General features: G+C 41.1%; 1 protein-coding gene across 1 annotated transcript in view; it reads right to left on the bottom strand.

Annotated features, from left to right (window-relative positions):
• LOC136866397 (nucleolar protein 4) overlaps window positions 1-24,954 on the bottom strand; it is an 819,316-nt gene that overhangs the window by 431,950 nt on the left and 362,412 nt on the right. The window contains exon 3 of the mRNA XM_067143319.2: window positions 10,669-11,127. Within this exon, the coding sequence (XP_066999420.2) occupies window positions 10,669-11,127 (459 nt within the window). The remainder of the gene's footprint in view (window positions 1-10,668; window positions 11,128-24,954) is intronic.

Below are 24,954 nucleotides of genomic sequence, written 5' to 3'. Positions count from 1 at the left end.
ATAGAAATTATTAGGATTGGGATGTTGATGCACTTGTCTTCTTGTTTGGCAAAGGCGATACACTGCTCAGTAAACGTTTCAGAAGAGCTTCATAATTTTTTCAAATTTAACCGATTCCTTGGTGTATTTTAATGCTTTTTCTGAAATTCTAAAAATTTTATTTTATATATTTTGATTTTCTTGTTCCTTATCATAAGGGCGACCTATTTCTGTTTGGATAAGACAAGAGTTATCAGTCCTTGAATGATTGCCGAATATTTTTTGTTACAATAATGCATTTGAGAAACTGGGCGGCAGTTTGTCTGAATGGTCAACGTCGAGGTCTTCGCTTGAGAGGGCCCTTGGTTTGATTCTACGTCGGGTCGGGGAATTTAGCCGCATCAGGTTTAATTCCTCTGATTCGGGATTTGGATATTTGTGTTTGTCCAAATACACTTCTCTCCATACTTGCACAATACAGCACACTATGCGATAGTGAATATATCCCCAGGCACACACACACACATACAGTAAGTTTGGCGAAAGAAATGGCATCAGGTCGTTAAACAGAGCCCAAATCAATATGTGTGACACAGTTCGCACCACCGACCACTGGAGTGTAGGAAAAGCGGTGGAAGAGAATGCTGCAGAGACATTAAGAAATGGTTGAAAAATAGACAGTAAATAGTTATTGCAATCACTGTAGCAATGAGAAGCATGCAACACGCATGCAAAAAGACAATAAACAAAACAATATTCAATACACTACAGAAATCAACAGGAAGAACATCGGAATTCTCTTACCTTGTGAAGGAAAAGAAATACAACAGTTAAGTGCAAACTTGATAGTTTGTCATTGAAAATAGGTTGTTATTAGATCGTGCTGCGGAGACGTATAAATAAATCTTTTACTGTACTTCTACCCTTAATTCGAGCATGGATACTCAAGCAATACAGCACAACGTTTTGCTAACATATTGTCTCTACGTTTTTAAGTAGACCACGATTGTTTCTGGACTCTTACCCTTGAAGACATTATTTGACTCTCTTTTTTTTCCTATTCAGCCATGAATGCACTATTATATATTGACTATTTATATAGTTTGGTGCTATACATTCATGTTCATAAGTTGAATGAACTTGGAGATCAACGAGAAAACATTGCGTCATAGCGATAATGTGTGAACTAAACTGTGGCTGGACAACACAGAAACAATTGACGTACATGGCACGCTCCTTACGAGACAGATTAGTGTACCTGAAACAGTCCTTGCGGGCAGAGATCTTGTGTACAATGTTTTGACTACGTGCGTGTTGTGTGCCAGCTGCAATCGAGCGTCAGGATCGTTATCTTGTCTTAAGTGCCCGAAGACATCCAACCAGCACAGAACCTGCACTGACAAGATACCTCCCAGCAGCCTCTGGGTTACATATCGCACGTCAAACTGTGCATCGTCGGCTTCGGGACGTTGTTCTGTATGCTCGGTGACCCCCCTGATGGAATTCTCTCACATAAAGGCATCACGTGGTTTGTAGAATGTGGTGTCTTGCCTACCGTGATTGGAACAAGGAAATGCAGGGTAGTGTTCTGTTCACGGATGAGTCGCATTTTCGCCTTAAGAGTGATTACCGCTATCTGTTCATCTGGCACGCGGGCCACTACGAAGAGGGAAAACCGCCGTATTCGCCACATGGCTGTGGTGGATTATACTTCATCTGCAATAGCCATTAAAGCTTCAGTTGGCACCAGAGTGACGAAGCGAACTGTAAAAAATCGATAACTTGAGAGACAGCTCCAATCCAAGCGTCCTATAGCGTTCATGCCACTAACTCCGAATCACTACCATCTGCGACTTCCAGTGGTGTCAAGCTAGAGCTCGTCGGAGGGCGGAGTGGAGAACTATTGTATTCTCAGATGATAGCCATTTCCGTCTTGGTTGCAGTCTGGTAAGGAGGGAAGCCAGGTAAGCACTTGGAAGCAAGCTGTCTGTGGCTTCGAAACACTGGATCTACACCATGAGTTACGGTTTGGGGAACGATTTCCTTTGACAGCATCGGCATTTCTGTCGTTATCTCAAGAACGTTGACAGCGGATTTGAACGTCAGGCTGGTGACTGAACCAGTTGTGCTGCCATTCACTCATAGTTTTCAAGCGGTGTTTTACAACAGGATAATACTCATCCGCATGCCGCTGCTGTCACTCACCGTACTCTACAGAGTGCCGACAAGTTGCCTTGGCCTGCGAGATCACCAGACTTTCAACCATTGAACACATATAGAGCATTATGGGACCACAAATCCAGCGTCATCCTTTGCTAGCATTCACCGTTGCTCATTTTACTGACCAAGTGCAACAGGCGTGGAACTCCATTCCATAAAATAACACACGACACCTGTACGACACACTGCGTTGCCTGCATTCAAAATCGTGGCGACTACAGCGGTTTTTAATGTACCACCATGTCACATGTCTTCTCGTGCATACTTGAACCTCTGACCTGGAATCTTTAATTAAATAAATATGTTACCTAGATAATTGCTTATCCTAAATTACATTCCTCTAATAGACATGATACTGTATAGGCTTTTGGGCTTATGTCGTATCAAGAAAATAAGGTGAGATTCTTTACGTTTCGCAGAGAACTGTGCTTTCAGAAGAAAATCTCGACTGTCGACGAGAAAGGCTTCTTAAACAATGACTCTTTTAAACTTAGACGTTATAATAGAAGTGGAAGTGGTACGTTCATTCGTCACCTGATGGCTCCCCGGACGTGGCACAGCGCTAGCGTTCGAAGCGGAAGCTGACCGAAACATCAGAATCAGTCTAAGAGGGTCACATACCATGTGTACGTAACATATGACATTGACACAAGCCTGGAATGAAACATCTGGCGATGAGGAACGTACGAATTGTTTATTTATAGGACAGTTTGAAAGATCAAGTGTAAGTTATAAAAGTAAAAATACTCCGTACCATAGAAAAACTGAAAATGCTATTCGCGCCGAAATTTTGAAGATTCATGAGGGTGAATTGTAGAGAATGAACTGGAATAACCCCGCTAAAACACGCTTAAACAGTTGTCTACAGGTCGAGGGAGAGCATTTTTAACACTTACAGCACTGAAATGAGGCAAGTTTTATTGTTTTTCTCTCTGTTTTTCAATTTGATTATCCATTCTACGAAGGATTTTCTATGGGCGTACAGGAGCGGTATGAGGCTACTGCACCCACATTTACCATCACGTGGCATGTAGGAAGGACGGAAACCGTTACGGAATTCACCGTGTAGTTACAACTAAAACTAATATTTATTATATTGTTTTCGAAAGGGGAGCCCAAAGTCAGGCCCCGCAAATCGCCAGGTATTGAGTTTCAGACCCGCGCAACACCGACTGTAAAGGAGTAGATGTACCGTTTGGTGACACATGCCGGTGTTAAGTTTATGAGTTCCTGAGAGCTTGGCAAATATGGATACTAGATACTGAGGTATACACGTACTTAGAGACTTGTGCATATACACTGGGCATGAAGTTGCCTTCGCATATCTGGGTTAACCATAGACAGTAGGTTAAGATATGGAGAGATATACGGAAGCGTTTCACACTGAAAATGAATACGGAAATTATGAGCTTTCAGCAGCCTCTTGTCTAAGTGTGAGTTAAGGTTGTTATACACAACATCACAGTAGTCAATTAGGGGCATTACTAGTGTTCATGTTAACTTTTGTTGCTAAAGGTAGGAATTTTCTGGATCTTTGTAACGGATGGAAAGGCCGATATACTCTCGAATAGGTGCTTTGTCCACGAGAGACCTTCGTCAAATATAGCACCAAGGTGTTTTACTGTTCTGCTCAGTGCTACTTCTATATCATGTAACACAATATCAGGTAGGTTCGCACTTCTAATATGACTTACTGTCTTTGTTCGATGATGATCTGAGTCTTTTCAGGGTTGATTTTGGGTGTATTTTGTATAGCCCAGTTACAAAGGTAATACAGTTCATACTTTATTTCTAGTGTGGTTTTTGAGATGTTACATTGATTACAGTAGTTGTAAATCTGCTGATCATCAGCATAAATATAACTACATGCTGTCAATGTCTTAGAAATATCGTTGATGAAGAGAGAAAATATAATGGGCTCAGCACAGTTCCTTGAGGTACTCCGAAATATTACTTCGTCCAGCGAAACTAACACCGCAGCATTCGAAGTAACGGAATCACAAAGTAATGCATAGCATATACCGTGAAGGAGTTTCAGATAGTAACTTATGTTCTACCACTGGCATCTACCGAGAGAAGACAGAAACTGACCTGTCTCTCCTGAGAGTCTCGGACATGGTGCGGGGGCCTCCTCAGGGTCGTGACCTCGGATGACGATGATGTCGGATCTTCCGGGAGCCATAGCGGGTCAGCATTGGCGTTCTGGGGAGCCCAATGGAAATTCTTAATCACTGGATGAATCTCACAGTGATATTCAACAAACATTACCAGAACAAGTAACTAATGGATTAACTAACTAATTAACTAACTAAATAGCTAACAATGCAGTGGAAAGAGGGAGGGAAGGAGATACAGTGACAACCTTATCGTATTTGACCTTTGACTTCACACTCATCCTTAGAGATGCCATAGGTTTCTGAAGCGGCAAACATCTCGGTACCTTTCCAGATACTGTTTATATACAGGTCGGGGAGAACAACAAGCAATGAAGTTTAAATTAAAATGTGTTGATTAGAAGTATTAAGATAATATATATATAACATTTCAAGAGGCTAATTAAATGTAATATTCATTAGTACTTAGTGGGAATAGTAAGACTCTATGTTCTGAAATCTCTTGTTCAAACCCAATGATGTAATTTAAAACCACACACCTCTTCTCAGATTTTAGCGTAAATGGCAGTAATTAATAATTCTGAAAAAATAGTTAATTTAAATTTCGCATGTCAAGGGGAAGTCTTGGATGCATAGGAATAATGATTTCTTAGTTTCTAGATTCCTTTGTAAACTTTCATCTATAGCATGGACTCTGAATGATTTCATCCTGCTGAGAATGGGTCTTTTAAAAACCGTCTAAATGCTTTCATTTACTATCAGGCTACATCACTGAAGAAGTATTTTAAAATGTGATACTGCTCCAAGAAAACATTTCACAGGATCGATTTCCATGGGTCAAACCCCTTTCAGACTTTCCTCTTGACTTTTAAGAGAGGATTATCTAGTTTCTGCCAGTTGCTGTTTCTTGATGGATGCCACACAGTATTTTTGTATCTGTCTTTTGGTACACGCCAGAGAAAAATTTAGCTTCCATCTAAGTCTTAATCTCATTATGGCTGTGAGAATATGGAAGCTGATAAGAAATAGGTGGTAGCTTAGTGAGTAATGACATTTGGTGTACATCTAGTGCGTCTCGATGTCATGAAAATCGCTAATGAATAGGACTAGGCGTGCTGAAATAGCACTTCTGGCTCAGAGAGGAAATCAATGGCAATCCGACAACTCAGCAAACCTTGCTCATCTCATCGTTTTTTTTCTGTTTTCCTATAACCGTATACCATTTGGTGATGCTATATGTGGATCAAACTAGCCTTCAGGATGATGACTTAAGGGGAGCATAAAAGGTGGTATTGGTTAAAAAAGGGTCAATTTTTGTTTTTTATGGAAAATTGATACTTGAAGTTTCCTCTCCAATTTGATGTATGTTTAATTGATTTTGGATGACTGCTTGTGTTTATGAATTTAAAAAAGATACGTTACTTCACAAGCCACTTCCTCAGATTTCGTGAGCACTTGTTCATTTCAGACAAGATATCTATTTATTCTATAAGGCATTCATTTATGTTGATTTATAGTAAACATCCTCCTGCATAAGTTGACCACTTTGATTGCTGTGATGTCACTTCCTGTCTGGTGTTTATATAGTAAGAAAGATGGTAGCATCCACGTATTGTAAGTGGCATTGCACTTTCAAGTGTGATTTTTTTTAAAAATACATACTTTTTCGAATGTTTACCGTTTTCCCATAAGGTACTTAAACTCTGAAGCTCTGAAAGCTTTACCTCTCATTAACAGCATTATTATCATTATACGGATTTTCAATGGCAGAGTTACCACACATAGTTTGATCATAAATATCTTTTAAAAGTAAATAAATTAAAAATATAAAATCCTGATTTAAAAATTCATATCTTCATTTTTAATAATGATAGAACCAAGAAAGTTATTAGACGTAAGTAGTATTAGACGTGATTCTATATTCTATCAAAATTTCGTCTTGTTGTATTGGATATTTCCAGAAATATCGGGATGTAAATCTGTTAAATTTAACATTACCAGGATAGGCCTTTGACTCACCGTAACAGACGGTTGTCTAGTTGCGCTTCCTCTTAGAAAATTAATTCATAAATATACCATTATTATTATTATTATCATTATTATTGCATACGGCCACGGTAGTGAGCCTCCGCGTCTCAGGCGGCAGCGAGTCAGCCTCTCACCGCTGGGTTCCGTGGTTCATATCTCGGTCATTTCTTGTGAGATTTGTGCTGGACAAAGCGGAGGCGGGCCAGGTTTTTCTCCGGGTAATCCGTTTTTCCCTGTCATCTTTCATTCCAGCAACACTCTTCAATATCAATTCATGGCATCCGTCAGAGGGGTGCGACAGGCTTCGGCATCCGGCATAATTACTATCATCGCCGCCAGATGGGAGCCTGGCCCGGTTGAATGACTGGAAACAGTCTGTGGATTTTCATGGTCACGGTAAATAAATTAAATAATATATTGATTTAAAATAATGATTTTCTAAACAATATAATATCGATGATGACCACTTAGCTTGAGTAATATTAACTTCCCTATTCGGTCAATATGAATGTTTCGACTGTATACTGTCAGTCTCAAATAAACTTGACAGCATGTGGCTGTTCCCATTTCCCATGGCATAATGCATATACCGAACTGAATCGTGATTCAACAGATCAACAAGATTTGCATCAACTACCCTATTCAGTTACAATACACCTAATCTTACACCGAGTGCCAGGTCATCTGCGACACGCTATTTCAGCTGCCTTTATCGCACGGGTTTCAAGTTTGAACGGCACACTCGAACAGAATGAATTAAGTTACATTAACTCACCATTATCTCAGTTCAGTTAAAATGGTTTACATAAGCAGGGGTGACTGCACCATATTAATTTAACATTACAGTATTTCACTTGCTCAAGGAAAAGGTTGCACTTTGCAATATACGCTAGTTCTCGATAATGCTCCGTTCCACTTGCAAACATTGGAGTGAAAATGGGAAGAATCTATCTGGACAATATAATTGAACCCGGTGTACAACCTATACAAGTTGAAACAGTTATAAGAAAATACTGAAAAACAAATCTTTGATATAACGTATACAAACATAAAAGCTTTATATACAATCAGAGTTATTTTCTGTAGATTGCTCAAAATATTAAAATAATTTTTTTTAATTTTTTTTTTTTTACATCGGTCGAGTCCACAGTAACAAGGAAATGCACTAGCATTCCCAGCAAAAATACATTAATATAATTCCTTCTAATAAAATATTTTCTTTCAGAATCATTTATAACATTCCGATAATTTTACTATATTCGAGCGAGTTCTTCGAGCTGCAATAAAATGACTGCCGAGAAAAAGAAATTACGAAGTCAAAAACAGATGTTAATAAAAAATTTAAAATAATTAAAATCACCAAAACTTCGATGTGGAGCAAAGGAATAATAATAATTCGCCGGGCTGACTGACTCAGAAGGTTGAGGCGTTGGCCTTCTGACCCCAACTTGGCAGGATCTATCCTGGCTCAGTCCGGTGGTATTTGAAGGTGCTCAAATACGCCAGACTCGTGTCGGAAGATTTATTGGCACGAAAAAATACCCTCCTGCGCGACTAAATTCCGGCACGTCGGCGTCCCCAAAAACCGTAAAAGAGTAGTTAGTGGGACGTAAAGCCAATAACATTATTATTTAATAATAATAATATTAATATTAATAATAATAATAATAATAATAATAATAATAATAATAATAATAATAATAATAATAATAATAATAAAAGAACTGAATATAGCAGGAGATCGCCTACCAGAGCTTGTCTGCACTACCATTTGCAGTACGAGATGAAAGCTACGATGGCAGTTTACTTTGCACTGACTCTAAGATAGTAACTTCGATGTAACTTTTTTTTTAACTGTACGTCGCACCGACACAGATACGTCTTACGGCGACGAGGGGATAGGAAAGGTCTAGGAGTGGAAAGGAAGCGGCCGTGGCCTTAATTACGGCCAACTGACTCGTTACTTCGATGTTACTAATATTACCTTTGCTAAAATTCTTTTTCGGTAGTCATTTTATTGCAACTCCTTTTCTAAGAGGTCGCTCGAAGAGAGAAGAAATCAAATTATCTAAATGTTAGACACGGTTCTAAAATTCCCTTTTGAAAAGTAGTTAATGGCATATGTAGTGGTAATATTAAATGTATCGACTTATTACCTCATATAAACTGCAACGTTCCTAACAATAAAAAATGAAGTAGTGTAGGGTTTTTAGTGCCGGGAGTGTCCGAGGACAATTTCGGCTCGCCAGGTGCAGGTCTTTTGATTTGACTCCCGTAGGCGACCTGCGCATCGTGATGAGGATGAAATGATGATGATTAACCAATGATGGTTAAAATTCCCGACCCTGCCGAGAATCGAACCCGGGACTCCCGTGACCAAAGGCCAGCACGCTAACCATTTATCCATGGAGCCGGACTCCTAACAAATGTATCCATCTTTCAAACTCAGCATACTTTTCAACGCCTGTTTCGCTAAAAGATAATGTTGGAGTAATTAGCCTACTAGTACCGCTTTGGACTCCTTTGTGATTCAATCGGAAAGATGGTATTATTTCATTGCTTCATCGGGGCTTCAAATCACGATCACTTCATGCGCCTGCATTACCGAAGAGGAAATCATCGGTGTTCGGGCAAAAGGTCATATCTCCCAATGCTCTTCCTATCCATTAGTTCCTTAAGACTGGTCACGCCCCCGAGCCACATATGGATATTTAGTACATCAGAACAATATTCGTTGTGTTAAATTTCCTACGCTTATGTGTAAAGGAAAATTAACCTTACCGTACCGCACTCTAGGAAAGTATGTTTCCGTGACTTATTTACTCACTCCTACAGTATAACATACTTACTGTAAATTTGCCTCTACACGTAGGCGTACGTAAAATGAACACAACGAAAATTGTTCTGATGAACAATGAGGCGTGACAAGTGAAGGAAAATAATGGATAGGAAGAGCACTGTGAGATATGACCTTTTGCCCGCATAGCGAAGAAATATCGTATAAATGGTCATAATAATAGCGTGTGGCCTCCGAAGAGGTCTGATTTAAGGTTTTTCGAGGTGACGCCATATAGGAGACCTGCGAGTATATGAGGATGGGGCCCTACCTATGATAAATTATTATTATGAAGACGGTACACACACGCAGCCCATGAGCCATCGGAATAAACCAAAAACTCCACGACCCGGCTGTAAATCGAACACGGGCAACTCCTGGACCAAAGGCCAGCACGCTAAACATTTAGCCATGGAGCCGGACGTGTAATTGGATCATCATTGTTTATTTGCTGCTGCAGATGGCTAATTATTAGGAATGAGCTCATTTCTGTTTCATGCACGTATTTCGGGCAAATAATTTTAACTGCCTTAAGAGTCCGGCTCCATGGCTAAATGGCTAGCGTGCTGGCCTTTGGTTACAGGGGTCCCGGGTTCGATTCCCGGCAGGGTCGGGAATTTTAACCTTAATTGGGTAATTTCGCTGGCACTGGGGCTTGGGTGTATGCGTCGTCTTCATCATCATTTCATCCTCATCACGACGCGTAGGTCGCCTACAGGAGTCAAATCAAAAGACCTGCATCTGGCGACCCGAACTTGTCCTCGGACACTCCCGGCACTAAAAGCCATACGCCATTTCATTTAGTGCCTTAAGAGCCTCGCTGAACGATCAACAGAGGATGTAGTTTGAAGAAATGCAGACACTAGATTTAAAATAAGTACTGATACGCAAATTCCCATTTACTGAAAAAATTTCACCATCAGAATGTTGGCCGGCAGGGTAGGAGAGGAGGTGCTATGAAATTGATAATCACTAGATTGTGTACCAAACGCTTGGGTTAAATTCCAAACCTCTCTGCAATTTCCATATGGAGGGAAGGCATACGACGCTATTGATAGTGATTCATTCGTTGGATGGAGACGAAAAGCCTCGAACAGACCCCTTGAGGATACTCTACAGAAGTACGTGCCGGCAGCGGGTTTCACCGCCTCCCTTCCTACTACCATATACCACGTAATTCATTTCATCTCATTTACTCCTCTCATGAGACCGACGTCAGGAAGGGCATCTGATCGTAAAAACTCGCTATGAAGATTCATCCCACTCAATATCCAACCACGCAGAGAAACGGGACAAGGGTCTTATTGAAAGACTTGTCTTATTGAAAGACGAAAAAATACCCTTAACGTTCTCTCTGAAACAAGATTGTTCTTCCAGCATTGATGGTGTGAAGTTCCCCCAGAGGAAGAAAGGGAGTAGGACAAAGTATCACGGAAGACGGAGAAAGTAATGATGGTAATATACTTATACAATCGATAGAAATCGACTTACCTCTACATCGATCTTGAGCGCGTCCTCGTCCGTGTAGCCCAAGCTGCGCATGTGTTTGAGGTAGGTGGTAGTAATGGGCAGGCTGAAGTCTATGTCGGGCGGTTCTACCAATTTCTTTAGGTGGTTGTTGTTGTGATGGCGATGGCGGTGGTTGGCGGACGCCTTCAGGGACATGTGGTGCGGGGAACTGGAGTCTTTGGAGGCAGCAGAAGTGTTCTGGGGCGTTACTGGGGACGGTAAGCTGAATGGCTCTGTCGGGGGCGGATCAGGCGTCTTGGCGCGCAGTGTGCGGGGTGGCAGTGGGGTGGCGGGATGCAACGCCAGGCCGGGAGTGGGCACGGGGAAGGGGGTGGGTGAAGCAGAGGGTGAGGGCGAGTGAGGTCGGCGCTGACAGTCCGTACAACCCAGCAGGAAGCGGGTAACGGCCTCGCGAGGTAGAAAAGCGTACGCCTCCGTGATCTGGAACATACATCAGACATTTAGCCGTTAATTATACAGAGTTGAGAAGAACACTGCTTTCATGTCTACTCTCACATTCTACTGATATACGGTATATATTCCGCCAAACAAACAAACAAACATAATGTCTCTATAGCCCTGTGTTCTCGGCAAATGGGTGGTTTGCTCGGTAACCTGTGTCAGATAATAATAATAATAATAATAATAATAATAATAATAATAATAATAATAATAATAAATCTACCGTCATGAGGCTGGCGAAATTGAGCATCTTCAAATACCACCGTACTGAGCCGAGTCTGAACCCGCCAATTTGAGCTCAGAAAGCCAGCGTTATACTGTATGAACCACTTAGACCGGCAGGTAAACTAGTGTCATTGTAATTAAATAGGGCGAAAACTAGGAAGAAAGAAACCCCAGGTACTAGCTACTATTACGACGTTCACCTACAGCTGAAGTGATGAATCACACAATAGTTTTTCTCACGAGAGTGAGAGCATTGCGTTCCAGACCTCACATCAGGATTTAAATCCCCCACAAGACTGATAGTTGAAAGGAAGGCTAATATTTCAACCCCTAGGCTACGGCGGCTTCATACAAAATGTATTCCACTTTGCTAACATTTGCTAATAGACTACCCAAATGAGGACGAGAAAATATCTGGATTCCTTACGAGGGTAAAAAGGCGGTCGAGGAGGAATACCGATGACAGACGTCATCGAACAAAACAGAAAATCAATATCTTCATTGGTAGATTCTGCAAGATCATCGGTTAATAACATTGGTAGTGGTCAGTAGTTGAGTAAAATAACCCCATAGTTGTATGATCTCCCGGACAGCCAAAGTGGCCGAGTTTCAATTTTTGGTCAATGCAGGAGAGATTTTCAAAATGGAAAGTTACGACTCAGTGATTTTGATTCCCTCCGCATAAAAACGCAGGTCCTGAGGCTTACTATAATAGATTATTAATCATGTAAGACTCAAAGTTTACGTGCTGGCGATAGCTGTTTATAACTGCTAAAGAAAAAGAGCACCGAGCAACAAGTGAACTCCGGTTACGGATGTCTGATAAGCAAAGCAAAGTCACCTGCGTACAGGCCATGAAGGCCCTTGGAGGAGTGGAAAGTAAAGGCTTCCACCATTGTTAACCTTGGCACGTGATGGGGTAGAGCCTTTGCCCCCAGGAATTAACCCGGTACTCATTTTTGGTGTAGGCTGAGTGAACCTCAGGGCCATATGCACCTCCGGAAGTGGAAATCTCGTTTCTTAAATTTTACGACTTCCTGACGGGGATTCGAACCCACGTCCTTCCGGGCGAACCGAGCACGCCTTTACCGGCCTCGGCCAGGCAGCCCCTGATGTCTGATAAGAGATCGTAATTAAATCAAGTCGCTGATCAAGTTGCCAAATGTATAGGATTGGATAGTGCACTAAACTCTTAGCTTTAAAAAAATGTTACTTTAAAGAAGTACAATTTAATGATAGCTGGGCTGAGTGGCTCAGACGGTTAAGGCTCGAGTTTTTTGACCCCAGCTTGGCAGGTTCGATCCTGGCTCAGCTCGGTGGTATTTGAAGGTACTGAAATACGTCAGCCTTGTGTCGGTTGATTTACTGGCACGTGAAAGAACTCCTGAGGGACTAAATTCCGGCACCTCGGCGTAAAAGCCGTAAAAGTTGTTACCTTATTAATTTGGTGATACCGAGAGCGGCCGTGACAGTCAAGTACAGCGATGGTTGCAATTAAAATAGGAAAATAAAGTTTACTTTAGTTGTTATAATATTCTCCCCAATCATCACACAGAAATGCGAGGGTTCAGTAGCGTGTTTGAAATTCTCATGGTGACATGATTATCAAATAACAGATTTGTATTCACATATTTCTTGGTCACAATATGGGCTTGTTATCTACAGGTGAATACTAGAGATCGCTATTTGCTGTATTTTGTGGTGTACCACGAGTATTTGATCATGCATAGGCGAAGAGGGAGAAAAGAACAACAGTACTGCAAATTATTGCTATCAGCAATAGCCACTGTGACTTGTGTCAAATTCATTGTTCTCTCATTCCTGCTTAAAATACTTTGCATTTGTTAACTGCGTGATTTGGTGCTTTTATTTGTAACCTTAATACATATCTTTATTGTACTGTTTCATATACAGTTATTTACAATTCTGTGTGGTCCGCCTCTGTGGTGTAGTGGTTAGCGTGATTAGCTGCCACCCCCGGAGGTCCGGGTTCGATTCCCGGCTCTGCCACGAAAATTTGAAAAGTGGTACGAGGGCTGGAACGGGGTCCACTCAGCCTCGGGAGGTCAACTGAGTAGAGGTGGGTTCGATTCCCACCTCAGCCATCCTGGAAGTGGTTTTCCGTGGTTTTCCACTTCTCCTCCAGGCAAATGCCGGGATGGTACCTAACGTAAGGCCACGGCCGCTTCCTTCCCTCTTCCTTGCCTATCCCTTCCAATCTTCCCATCCCTCCACAAGGCCCCTGTTCAGCATAGCAGATGAGGCCGCCTGGGCGAGGTACTGGTCATTCTCCCCAGTTGTATCCCCGACCAAGAGTCTGAAGCTCCAGGACACTGCCCTTGAGGCGGTAGAGGTGGGATCCCTCGCTGTGTCCGAGGGAAAAGCCGACCCTGGAGGGTAAACAGATGATGATGATGACAATTCTGTGTAATGAATTTGTGTTATTGTAGTTTATCAGTAAACATGATCGTTAAGGCGTTGAAGTCTATTTGGTATGACGTCGTAGTTTTCACTATCAGAATGTTGACCGGCAGGGTAGGGGATGTGTTGGTCTACAATTTCTAATCACTAGATTGCATGCCAAAATCCTGGATTAAATTCTAAACTTCTCCACAGTACTCATATGGAGTGAAGGCATATGACGCTGTTGATGGCGATTCTTCCGCCGGATGGGGAAGTAAAGCTTTGAGCAGACCCCAAGGTACGTATAATACAAGGTGGGGATCACGGGAGAGATGCGCAGTAACAAAGCAGAGCTGTGAGGTCACGCAGGACCCTCGCGTTGAAGCTGCCCTGAATGATGTAGAGGTAGTTCGAATAAGAATCGCTAGCACGCTGAATCTGGGAGCTAATAATACACGATAGTAACATATCTGTGGTGTATAATAAACCGTGTGTATGTGATAAATCGTGAAAAGCAGTAATAGTGTACACTTTTCAGAAAGGTTTGTTGCGCCATTGCAGGCTGCACAGATCATAGCAGGCACGCGAAGGAACGTAAGATACACTTTTATGTATTCCCTAAAGCCACTGACCTAAATAAATGGTGGCAGTAAGAAGTAATGAAGACATTATTGAAAGCTATTTTTCTCAGCTTCAAGGGTTCGGAAGATTTTATGACCATCCACTTCCGACAGCTGTGACGCCAAGGGTGAAATCATTGCTTCTCAGCCTCAATGCTTCCGAGGCGATAAGAAATTCCAACTGTTCTCCGGAAGATTATGAAACATTACGTGCCAATATGTTATATGCTACTGATGAAGTCGATCAAAACTCGGATATCGTGTGCCAGTCTAAGGCCAGCGTTGAGCACACAACATCCTGTTCTTTACCGGAGAATGAGCACGGGTTCGTTAAAGCACTTGAAGAGCTAGTGGAACAGCTCGAGGACAGTCGCGAAACCAAAGATCGTGATGAGCTGCTTGAAGAATTCACTGGCTATATAGCTTTTATGGTAAAGCAGCTCGATATAGAAAGCGATTATGGAGAGAAAAGAGGTCAGCCTACAAGGGGTGGAAATTAGATGTCAAAATTTTTATACAGCCTACAGAGAGATGGTACACCACGGTAGTGCAGATAGAAAAAGAGTACAAATTTTACCACGAGAAAGAACTGAAAAAGGGTTCTAACATCATTATAAACCTTTTGGATATTCTGAAAAGGAAATACCCCGAAATGTATGAGTTTGCTTGTTGCTTCGTGAGAAGTCGTTCTTTTATTCGAATGAACGCTTTAAACAAAAGTAAGGCACTGTTGATAAACTTAACCATAATAGGTATTTTATTGGTCCTGTACTGACTTGTCTAAATCCATTAAAGAAACTATTTAAAATAGTTTATGTTGGGTCCACCTTGTCAATACACTTTTAATGATTGATAATTATTTATTTTATCATACATGTTTCAGAAACATTATCCATTCCCTTCGTCAGTAATTGATAAGGTGGAGCAGGTGGACCAGAGATAAAGTATTTTAAATAGTTTCTTTAATAAAAGTAAGACATTCAAACTGAGGAATTCACTTTTATTATGTTTAACTATGTTCAGAATGAATACACAGATTACTATACACAGCATTTATGTTAAAACATTTAAAGTTTAAGAAATATCAAGGAAAAGGAGTGGATTTGGTACTTTTTGGCACTGAAACTCTTGGTATTTCCATGTGAAAGTCATGAATTTCACTGCAGTCATCATAAAACTGACTGTCTTTAAATATACAATGATCAAAATTAAGTTATTTTTTGCGAAAGCACAGATTAGTTAAACAATATTAGAACTCGTCGAACACAGCAATGTAAATTAAATTAAGTGTTTTGTTTCTGCTGGTCCCATTGCCTACGTGATATACAAGGCCTGGAAATGCTGGCCAGCTTATGGGGTTGCGGAGAGTTTCAAAATAGCGCCTACGCCGCTAGATGTCATCTTTATGGGCTGACCTACACAATGCTCTTAAGAACACAAGTATGTTCATATTTACCTGATAAAGTTATAAAAATGCTATAAAGAAGGTAAAAATTTACTAAAAATAAGTCAGTTTAAATCACGTAATGCTCATTCCGTACCTGTCGGTCAATAATATTTTGAAGAATCGTTCAAATTTTCAAGATGTTCCAGTCTCTCCATTAGTGTAGCCAAGGTAATTTTTAAATGTATTCCTGTGTGCAAGTTTAAGCGACCATCTAATTAAAATGTAACCATTAGGTGCTTTTCTGTGCCACAAAACAGTCTTTCCGTACGGTCTAGTTGATCTACTTTCTTCTGTATTTTGTTGTTTTCACCTTCTTCACAAATTTTAATTCTTTCAGTTCTGTCGAAGCTTATAAATTACTTTCTTATATCTAATTTTTACAAGTTCCTTACGTCGCACCAACACAGATAGGTCTTATGGCGACGAAGGGTCAGGAAAGGGCTAGGATTGGGAAGGAAGCACCCGTGGCCTTAATTAAGGTACAGCCCCGGCATTTACCTGGTGTGAAAATAGAAAACCACGGAAAACCATCTTCAAGGCTGCCGATAGTGGGGTTCGAACCCACTATGTCCCGAATACTGGATACTGGCCGCACTCAAGCGACTGCAGCTATCGAGCTAGAGCAAAACATATTTTTAGCTCTTCGGGATGCTTTTCGAGTTGGAGTGGATAACAGAATTGCTACTTTTGTCATAGGAGGTTGCGGTTTTTCTGCGTAGGGGAAGCTGCCATTGACTGAATTGGTTCTGGTTTAGATTAATCTAATCTGGGGTAGGATAACTTCTGCGTTTGGCACATATTTGCTTATGAGTGGGATAACCAATATATATGGATGATATTTTATTTCGAAAAAGTTTCTTCTTTGTGAGGCTAACACTAAAATCGGATTCAAGGAAATGGTCTTGGTAACCATAAAAAACCCAGTTTTTTGTCTTACCTCGAAACGGGAATTTTCCACTTCTCTAGTAAGGTTGGATCAGTAAGAAACAGATGGAACGTCACATTTTTCTTCGTTTGCATTGTCTGAAGTACATCTTGGAACAAAGGAGTGCAGCAATATTAATACTTTACTCATATTCCCATATTGTGCACGAAATGTACATTATATGACTTGGCCCTACAATAACTATCACAGTATTGACAGTAACACCACACTATTCATCGCTGCCAAAAGGAAACTAAAGGTAGTCTTTGTCTTTCGTTACATACGTGGACGAAGACACAACCTATACATATTTTACTACTATTAAACGTTTTCATTTTGTGCCCTGATGGAGTAAGGCGGACGTCCTAGAGGGTTATGTTCTTTCTCAGGCCAAGGAGTACTGAAGCCGTGATTTAGGTGCGGAGAGGGTGATAGGGTGGCTCCCGTGGCCTATAAAATGATATGTCCCAAAATTTTCCTTAGTGCAGGAGAATGGAAACACCACGGAAAACCATTCTCCGACGTCTATGAGTTTACACAGGAAGAATTGCTGATATATTTCTCGGTGCGTGTATAATGATACACACTAGACTTCTTCTAATTTGCTATATGAGGATCCAACCAGCCTCCTGGCTGATGGACTAACATACTTGCTTGTTAAAAGCCTTCTTTGGAATCCTTTAGCTAGAGCTAACCATGGAATCATCCCTAAACATATCTTTTAACCTAGGTTATTATTATTATTATTATTATTTTTTCTCAGCGTACGGTTTTTAGTGCCGGGAGTGTCCGGGGATATATTAGGCTCACCAGTTCTGTAGCTGCTTGTTCTCCACGAAGGATGGACTACATGTACAGCTATATGAGGGTGTTGACAATGGGTGTAGGTGCATTGTACGGACTAGGAATGGGAAGGAAGTGGCCGTGGCCTTGAGAACGTTAATTCGGACATTTGCCTGAAGTTGAAATGGGAAATCACGGAAATCTATTTTGAGGATGATCCACGGGGAGATTCGAAGCCACCTGTGTCCAGATTACAGAGCTAGCCGTCATAAATGGCCGTGCCGCAATGCACTGAATAAACTGTTCGGTACCACGGAGATGATGCTTCACAAGTTTTCTGGAGGTTACTTGCTTTTTAGGTGTATTACTGTAGTATCCTAGATTTTCCTTTTCTGTTGACGACGTGAGAGCAAAGGCCAGAGCGAGATGGTGTAAACAGTCATTCTTCCCCAAAAATAACCCTGCTCGAGGGATTCTCCGGCTCTTCCTAAATATCTAGGAGTCACCTTAGATAGAACACTCTCCTTTAAACAACGTCTTCGTAGCACACAAACCAAGGTAAGACCTCGCAACAATGTAATCCAAAAATTATGTGGTACAACTTGGGGTTCAACGTCAACTTTACTTCTATACACAGCTTTCGGACTGTGTTTTCCGGCTGCCAAGTACTGTGTTCCTGTTTGGTTGAACAGCCATCACACCAACCTCATAGATACGCAGCTCAACACCACGATGCGTCTCATGACCGGCACAATAAGGTCTACACCCACATATTGTCTACCTGTCCTCAGCTATACCTCCCCACCAGAAATTCGAAGTAAAAGCGTTCTTCTTAGGGAGTTCAAGAAAGTTTATTAATGATCCCCAGTTACCAATACATGGCGACATCTGAATCGTCTACGGTCTCGAAATCCATCAATAAGAACTGAAATAGAATTGAAGGAAACCAACTTCATGTAACTTAAGAATTGCAGAGGACAAGATACTTGGCCTGAGCCAATTCTACCACACTCTCAACAGGATACGCAGATTCCCACTACAAATGGAAAACAATTTTTACACCTAACTCCGATTGTGGTGCCTCTAAGCAGACCATCCAGCATATTATCACCGTGTGTCCAAAAAGAAAGTATAGTGATAACATCAGTGATTTTGCTTATGCGTTTCCAGAGACAATTAGTTATATAAACAACCTCGACATAAATAAATAGTTTGTTTCTCAAAATGATGTACGTATCTATTGTATCAGTGAAGCCATACGCTAAATTAATTAATTAATTAATTAAATATAAATAAATAAATAAATAAATAAATAAATAAATAAATAAATAAAGAAGCAAATCCAGCTCACCGGGTATGGAAGCTGCGATACCCTCTGAACCGAAGACCACTTCGCTGATCATTCAGTCAATTTATTTTTGCAATTCCTTTTACGTCGCACCGACACAGATAAGTCTTATGGCGACGATGGGCTAGGAAGGTTCTAGATGTGGCCTTTACTAAGGTACAGTCCCAGCATTTGTCTGCTGTGAAAACGTGTGAATGGATTAAAACAAATATCAAATAGATTTTCTTTCTCCGTTGATGAAACGGAAGCAGAATTCAAAGCAAGATGGCATGCACGTGAGTCTTGTCCCTGGTCAGTGCAGACTCTCTTCTGCTGTTGGCTCGTAGTCAACGCACGACTCACAAAAACTGAGTCCAAGAGCTGCATTCTCCAGACTAGAGCAAGTGCATGGAATCTGCCAGACAAAAACCTGCTCACTAGCTGCAGCTTCTTGCCTCCCAATTACCCGTGCACGTACTAACTTGTACTGTCGTGGAAACCATGGAAGCGGGTAATTATTTCGTAAAGAATCATTCATGAAAGACACAACTTCGAATTGCTTTTATTTATCCCTTGTACTGGTCTGAGTAAAGCTCAAGTCTTCCTGTAACATTTCCACCTGGGTCTCTAAATAGGTTTACAAAGTGATGTTTATAGACTAATCTTCTTCTGCCAGGCATTTTCCCAATTTCATGGGGCACTTTGTATAGATTTAGCTCAGTTTTACGGCCGGATGCCTTTCCTGACGCCAACCATTCGTAGGGGGGATTTATTCACTATTGCGTGTGTCTGTGGTAGTTTGCAGTGTGATGTGCCGTATGTAAATAAAGATTTGTATTAAGAGGAACACAACACTCAGTCCACGGGATAGAGAAATTAGACAAAGTTGCAATCACAGACCCGGGTGGGAATCGAATCCGATACCTTCTGAACCGAAGACTGCTACGCTGATCATTCCGTCAGTTTAGTTTTACTATTCGTTTTACGTCGCACCGACACAGATATAGGTCTTATGGCGACAATGAGCTAGGAAGGGTCTAGAAGTGGGAAGGAGACGACTGTGGCCTTTATTAAGGTACAGCCCTGTTATTTGTCTTCTTCGTCTTCTTCTTCTACGACTTTTCTCAAACCTGTGGGGTCACGGGTGCGGACTGTGTCGCACATGTGGATTTACCTCTATTTTATGGACGGATGGCCTTCCTAACGCCAACCCTATGTGGAAGGTTGTAATCAATGCTGCATGATTCTGTGGTGATTAGTAGCGTGGTGTGTTGTCTGAATATGACAATATGACAAGAAGAATTAATCAGACGGACGCGATTAAAACCTCCCAGCCGACCAGGAATCGAACCCGTGATCGTATGAATCGAAGGCCTCAACGCCAACCATTCATCCAAGGAGTCGGACACAGCCCCAGCATTTGTCTCGTGTGAAAGTGAAAAACCACGGAGAAGCATCTTCAGAGCTGCTAGACAGGGATTCGAACCCACCACCTCCCGAATGCACACTCACTGCTACGTGATCAAACTCGGTGCCATTCAGCCAATAAGTTGGACTACACACTATTCTTTGTCTCCAACTGTAATAATAATAATTACGGAAGGCCTTTAGGTCCGGCTCCTTGGTGGAACGTTCTTCAGTTCGATTCCCAGCTGGGCCGGGGATTGTATTACCCTGGCTTGGGAACTGGGTGTTCGTGCTTGTCTCAATACATATATTTTCACATATACATAACAATCACAGAAACTCCCTGTAATGAATACATCCCTCCACACAGGGTTGGTTTCAGTAAGGGCATCCGGCCGTAAAACAGGGCCAAGTACATATGTGTGTCATAGATCGCACCCACGATCCTACCATGGGATGGAAAAATGGAAGAGGAAAATATAATGCCCTTTAACCGCCAACAAATTTTTACTCCAGCATAACCCAAAATGTGTGCTGAAAACTGAAACTTTCAAACAACGGACACCATGTTACCTCGCAGCACTTTCCTTGTCACTACCCTGCTTGGATGTTTTCCTGAATCTGAAGATGCTTCTTTCTCAAAGCAAAGAATATTCTTGGTCACTAATGCTTAGCTAAAGCAATGTTTACGTGAGTCCTGATATTGTGATCATAGCTACAGGACATGGCATCCGAACCACAGGAAAATAACTCTTCATTTACAAAATCTCACATGCATTGGCTGGGATTCAAACCGCAGTCGTCTTGATAAATAGCCAGCGGCTATACCACTCGGCTACTACGCCCCAATAATAATGTTTAGAAATATGTTTTCGCTGCGGAAATATAGGCTAAACTCCATAACATGTTTTTAAATATATTTAAAAGTTATGGTGGTTGTGGTGGTGATTGTTTTAAGTAAATGTATAATTTAAAAGGGGGGATCGTATATAACTGAATATTTTTTACTGTTAGAGGTATTCTTAAGGTTTTAGCAAAAAATGTATGAAAATAGAAAATCTAATCTCCAGTAACAATGATAATAAATGATAATAAACGATAAAGATTGGACTTGATTTACAATTGACTATAAAATCAAAAGAGAACATGGATATGATTTCGATTTATCCCGTAGATTAATAATAATAATAATAATAATAATAATAATAATAATAATAATAATAATAATAATAATAATAATAATACAAAACTGTAGATCGATACGTTTTGAATTTGTTAAAAGAAGTTTTCAATTGTTCCCTCTTTTATCACAAAAATTGAGATTCGCATAAGTAGATTATCATGCTCACATGCACAGTTTTTTTTTTTTGAGTGAATAAGCATACTGTCACGTATAAAACAATCTGCTTAACTTTGAGAATATTTTCGCAACTTAGTAACATGTTAAAATTCTTCTAACTAGGAGACATTTTCTTAATTTATTTACACAGACTATTTTAAGTTGAGGTTATTCATAGGTCTAGTATAGATAGATAAATAGCTTCATAATGTTCGTGGTTTCCTATGTTCACACCAGGAAAATGCTGCGGCTGTACCTTCTGCACCTAGCCCTTCCTCTATCCCATCTGTGCCGGTGCGACGTAAAGCAAATTAAAAGAATCAGTTTCGTAATTCGATTAAAATACTACAAAATCAAATAATACAACAATAACAAATAATAATGATAATAATAACAATAATAATGATAAGTCCGAAAAGCACTAACTGTGAGACTTATTCTAGTACATAATTGATCATTCACTCACACATTTCATAATGGGGTTGATAAGTCTTTGTTTTATCCCCTGAATCCACAGTTTATGTCATGATCACTATAGTAATATATACATTGTAGATTGCCGAGCTCGATAGCTGCAGTTGCTAAGTGCGGCCAGTATTCAGTACTCGGGAGGTAGTGGATTCGAACCCCACCGTCGGCAGCCCTGAAGATGGTTTTCCGTGGTTTCCCATTTTCACACTGGGCAAATGCTGGGGCTACACCTTAATTAAGGCCACAGCCGATTACTTCTGGCTCCTATCTCTTTTCTGTCCTATCGTCGCCATAAGGCGTATCTGTGTCGGTGTGACGTAAAGCAAATGGTAACCAAAAACATGTAGAGTTGTGTTCGGTGCTTGAGCAACCGTTACTTAAAAGTAGTTTAGGTTTCAGGTTTCGAAGCCTACATTTTTATCCTCCAAAGTGAGAAATGAAATTATTATTAATTATCCAGCATTCGGGAGATAGTAGGTTCGAACCCCAGTGTCAGCAGCCCTGAAAATGGTTTTCCGTGGTTTCCCATTTTCACACCAGGCAAATGCTGGGGCTGTACCTTAATTAAGGCCACGGCCGCTTCCTTCCCAGTCCTAGCCCTTTCCTCTCCCATCGTCGCCATAAGACCTATCTGTGTCGGTGCGACGTAAAGCAACTAGCAAAAAAAAAAAAAAAAAAAAAAAAATTAATCTGTTGGGTATATCATAAATAATTACATCCCTAACTGAAATTATATTAAGTTGGAGGAATTTAAAGCTGGTTGTCCGACACAAACTCCCGGATGAATCACTAATCTGTATTTCATGTTAAAAACACGAAACGACAATATTTGAAGTACGGTAACATAATGTTGTGGCCTGGCTGTTCCCTGCATTTCGAAGTATTGATCAAACAAAGGCGTATGTAACAGAGTGGCTCGCCCATAAATTTCGCGACAGTGATGCAGTCTTAACCGCTCCCACTCGAAAGGCTTGGGCATGACATTCTTGAACCCTTCTTGGGAAGGAAGGTCACGCCTTGGACACAGTTCGTACGGTCGTGGGCACGATTGTGGTGCTACTGCCAGAAAGTCCATCTGCGAAGTTCGCATCTTCCGGGAAGGGACAACAGAGTCTCGGAAATACGTTGTTTTGCGTCGCCTTCAAGTCTATCAAGAATTCTAGGAATTATTATTATAATAGAAAGATTTATTAAATGAATAAATCGTCCATCCTCCAATGAAGGTGACCATTCAGATCCGGAATACAGTCAGGTTACAATTTCAATAGAGTTCAAAAACATAAAAAAGTGGAAATTTAGTTCTTAACGCTGTTACTTTCGTTTTCCAAGGGCTAATGAGGGAGGAATGTCAATCACGTTCTTAGGTATACATGGAAATGAATGATTTGTAGAGAGTCCCTCAGTATCCGTATTACTGTTCTTTTTCTATTTCGCTGAATGGAACTTCCAACTAGGGAGGGCGCGTCTTGCTCCGTACGGCAGGCCTCATACAATCCACCGGTCGATAGGTAATTTATACTTTGCTGACAGGTAAGGCAAGCACGGAACATAACTAGCTTGCTTTTTCTTCGTCCACATCCCGAGCCTTATTTGAGTTTCTTTCAAAGCGAATGCTGGGATAAGACCATTGCTTTACTGTCCTTTCTCTTGATGGCTATGATGTCAGGCCTCCGATTAGAGTAATCGGTAGAGATGCAGTGAACCTCCTTGTGCACCTCCCATCCACGCTGTCTCATGGGTTGAGCAATCGACATTGTTACACGGTGGTGGGGATGATTGCGCATTAGCTCAGTGCTCCGGCAAAATCCCAGCGTATTATTATTACTAACCCAGAACCATCTCTGGTCAAATACTGCGTTTAGAGAATAAATTTGTTTCTTTTTATTAATATGCCTCAGTCTCATCCCTTTGGCAGAGATATGAACGACGCTAGCTGTTAACCAGTCCTGGGATAATAATAATGTCGTATGACCTCCGGAGAGGCCTGGTGCAGGTCTTTTGCTAGTAGACGGCCTATTAGGCGACCTGCATGTCTGTGAAGATGAGGGCCCTACCTAGGATGATTTCTAATGTTGAATACGCCACACAGACGCAGCCCCCTAGCCATTGGAATGAACCAATTAAGGTTAAAATCCCCGACCCGGTCGGGAATCGAACCCGGGACCCTCTGAACCGAAGGCCAGTACGCTGACCATTCAGCCAACGAGTCAGTCCTGGGATGAATGGTATGAAGATGGATCGACCTCAGTGGCTCAGACAGGCTTTCTGAGTTAAGTTAGCTGTTTCGATCACAGCTCAATACGGTGGTGCGGTGATCCTCACGTCAGGTGATTTGCCACTACGTAAGAAAAGTCCTGTGGGGAAAAAAGCCGGCAAATCAGTGTCTCCGAATAGTCACTGGGACACACACACGAGTAAAAGCTTTTATCTTGGTTCACAGCTAAGAAAATCGAGATAACAGTTACATTTGCATTCACCAACAACATTATCTCGGATAACGAGCATTATCTTGGTTTAAACTCTTACTGGAGAAAGGTTGGCCGGTAAAACAGGAAACATAGGATAATCGTTTTTCAAGATGGCAACTCGTAGTTGACTGGAATATTTAATTGAAAAGGAAATCAGAGCAATATTATGCAATAAAACGTCCTAGGTGGATAAAAAGAACGCGCTGCATGCTTTGACGTCTACGACGAAATTGATTTTGAAATACATTTCAGGTTATGTAAAGCTTCCACACTGTTAGTGTTATGCATGATCGAACATAACCTGGAATTCCCAACATATAGTGAAATATACAATGTGTAGGCTATAATGTGTTTTCTTATTCGCTATGATGTTAATGCTTTCTGCCACCAA

The sequence above is a fragment of the Anabrus simplex genome, chromosome 3 (genome assembly GCF_040414725.1).
Source record: "Anabrus simplex isolate iqAnaSimp1 chromosome 3, ASM4041472v1, whole genome shotgun sequence".
NCBI classification, from domain to species: domain Eukaryota; kingdom Metazoa; phylum Arthropoda; class Insecta; order Orthoptera; family Tettigoniidae; genus Anabrus; species Anabrus simplex.
The sequence above is the reverse complement of the archived record's forward strand: the minus strand, read 5'-3'. Positions and strand labels throughout refer to the sequence as shown.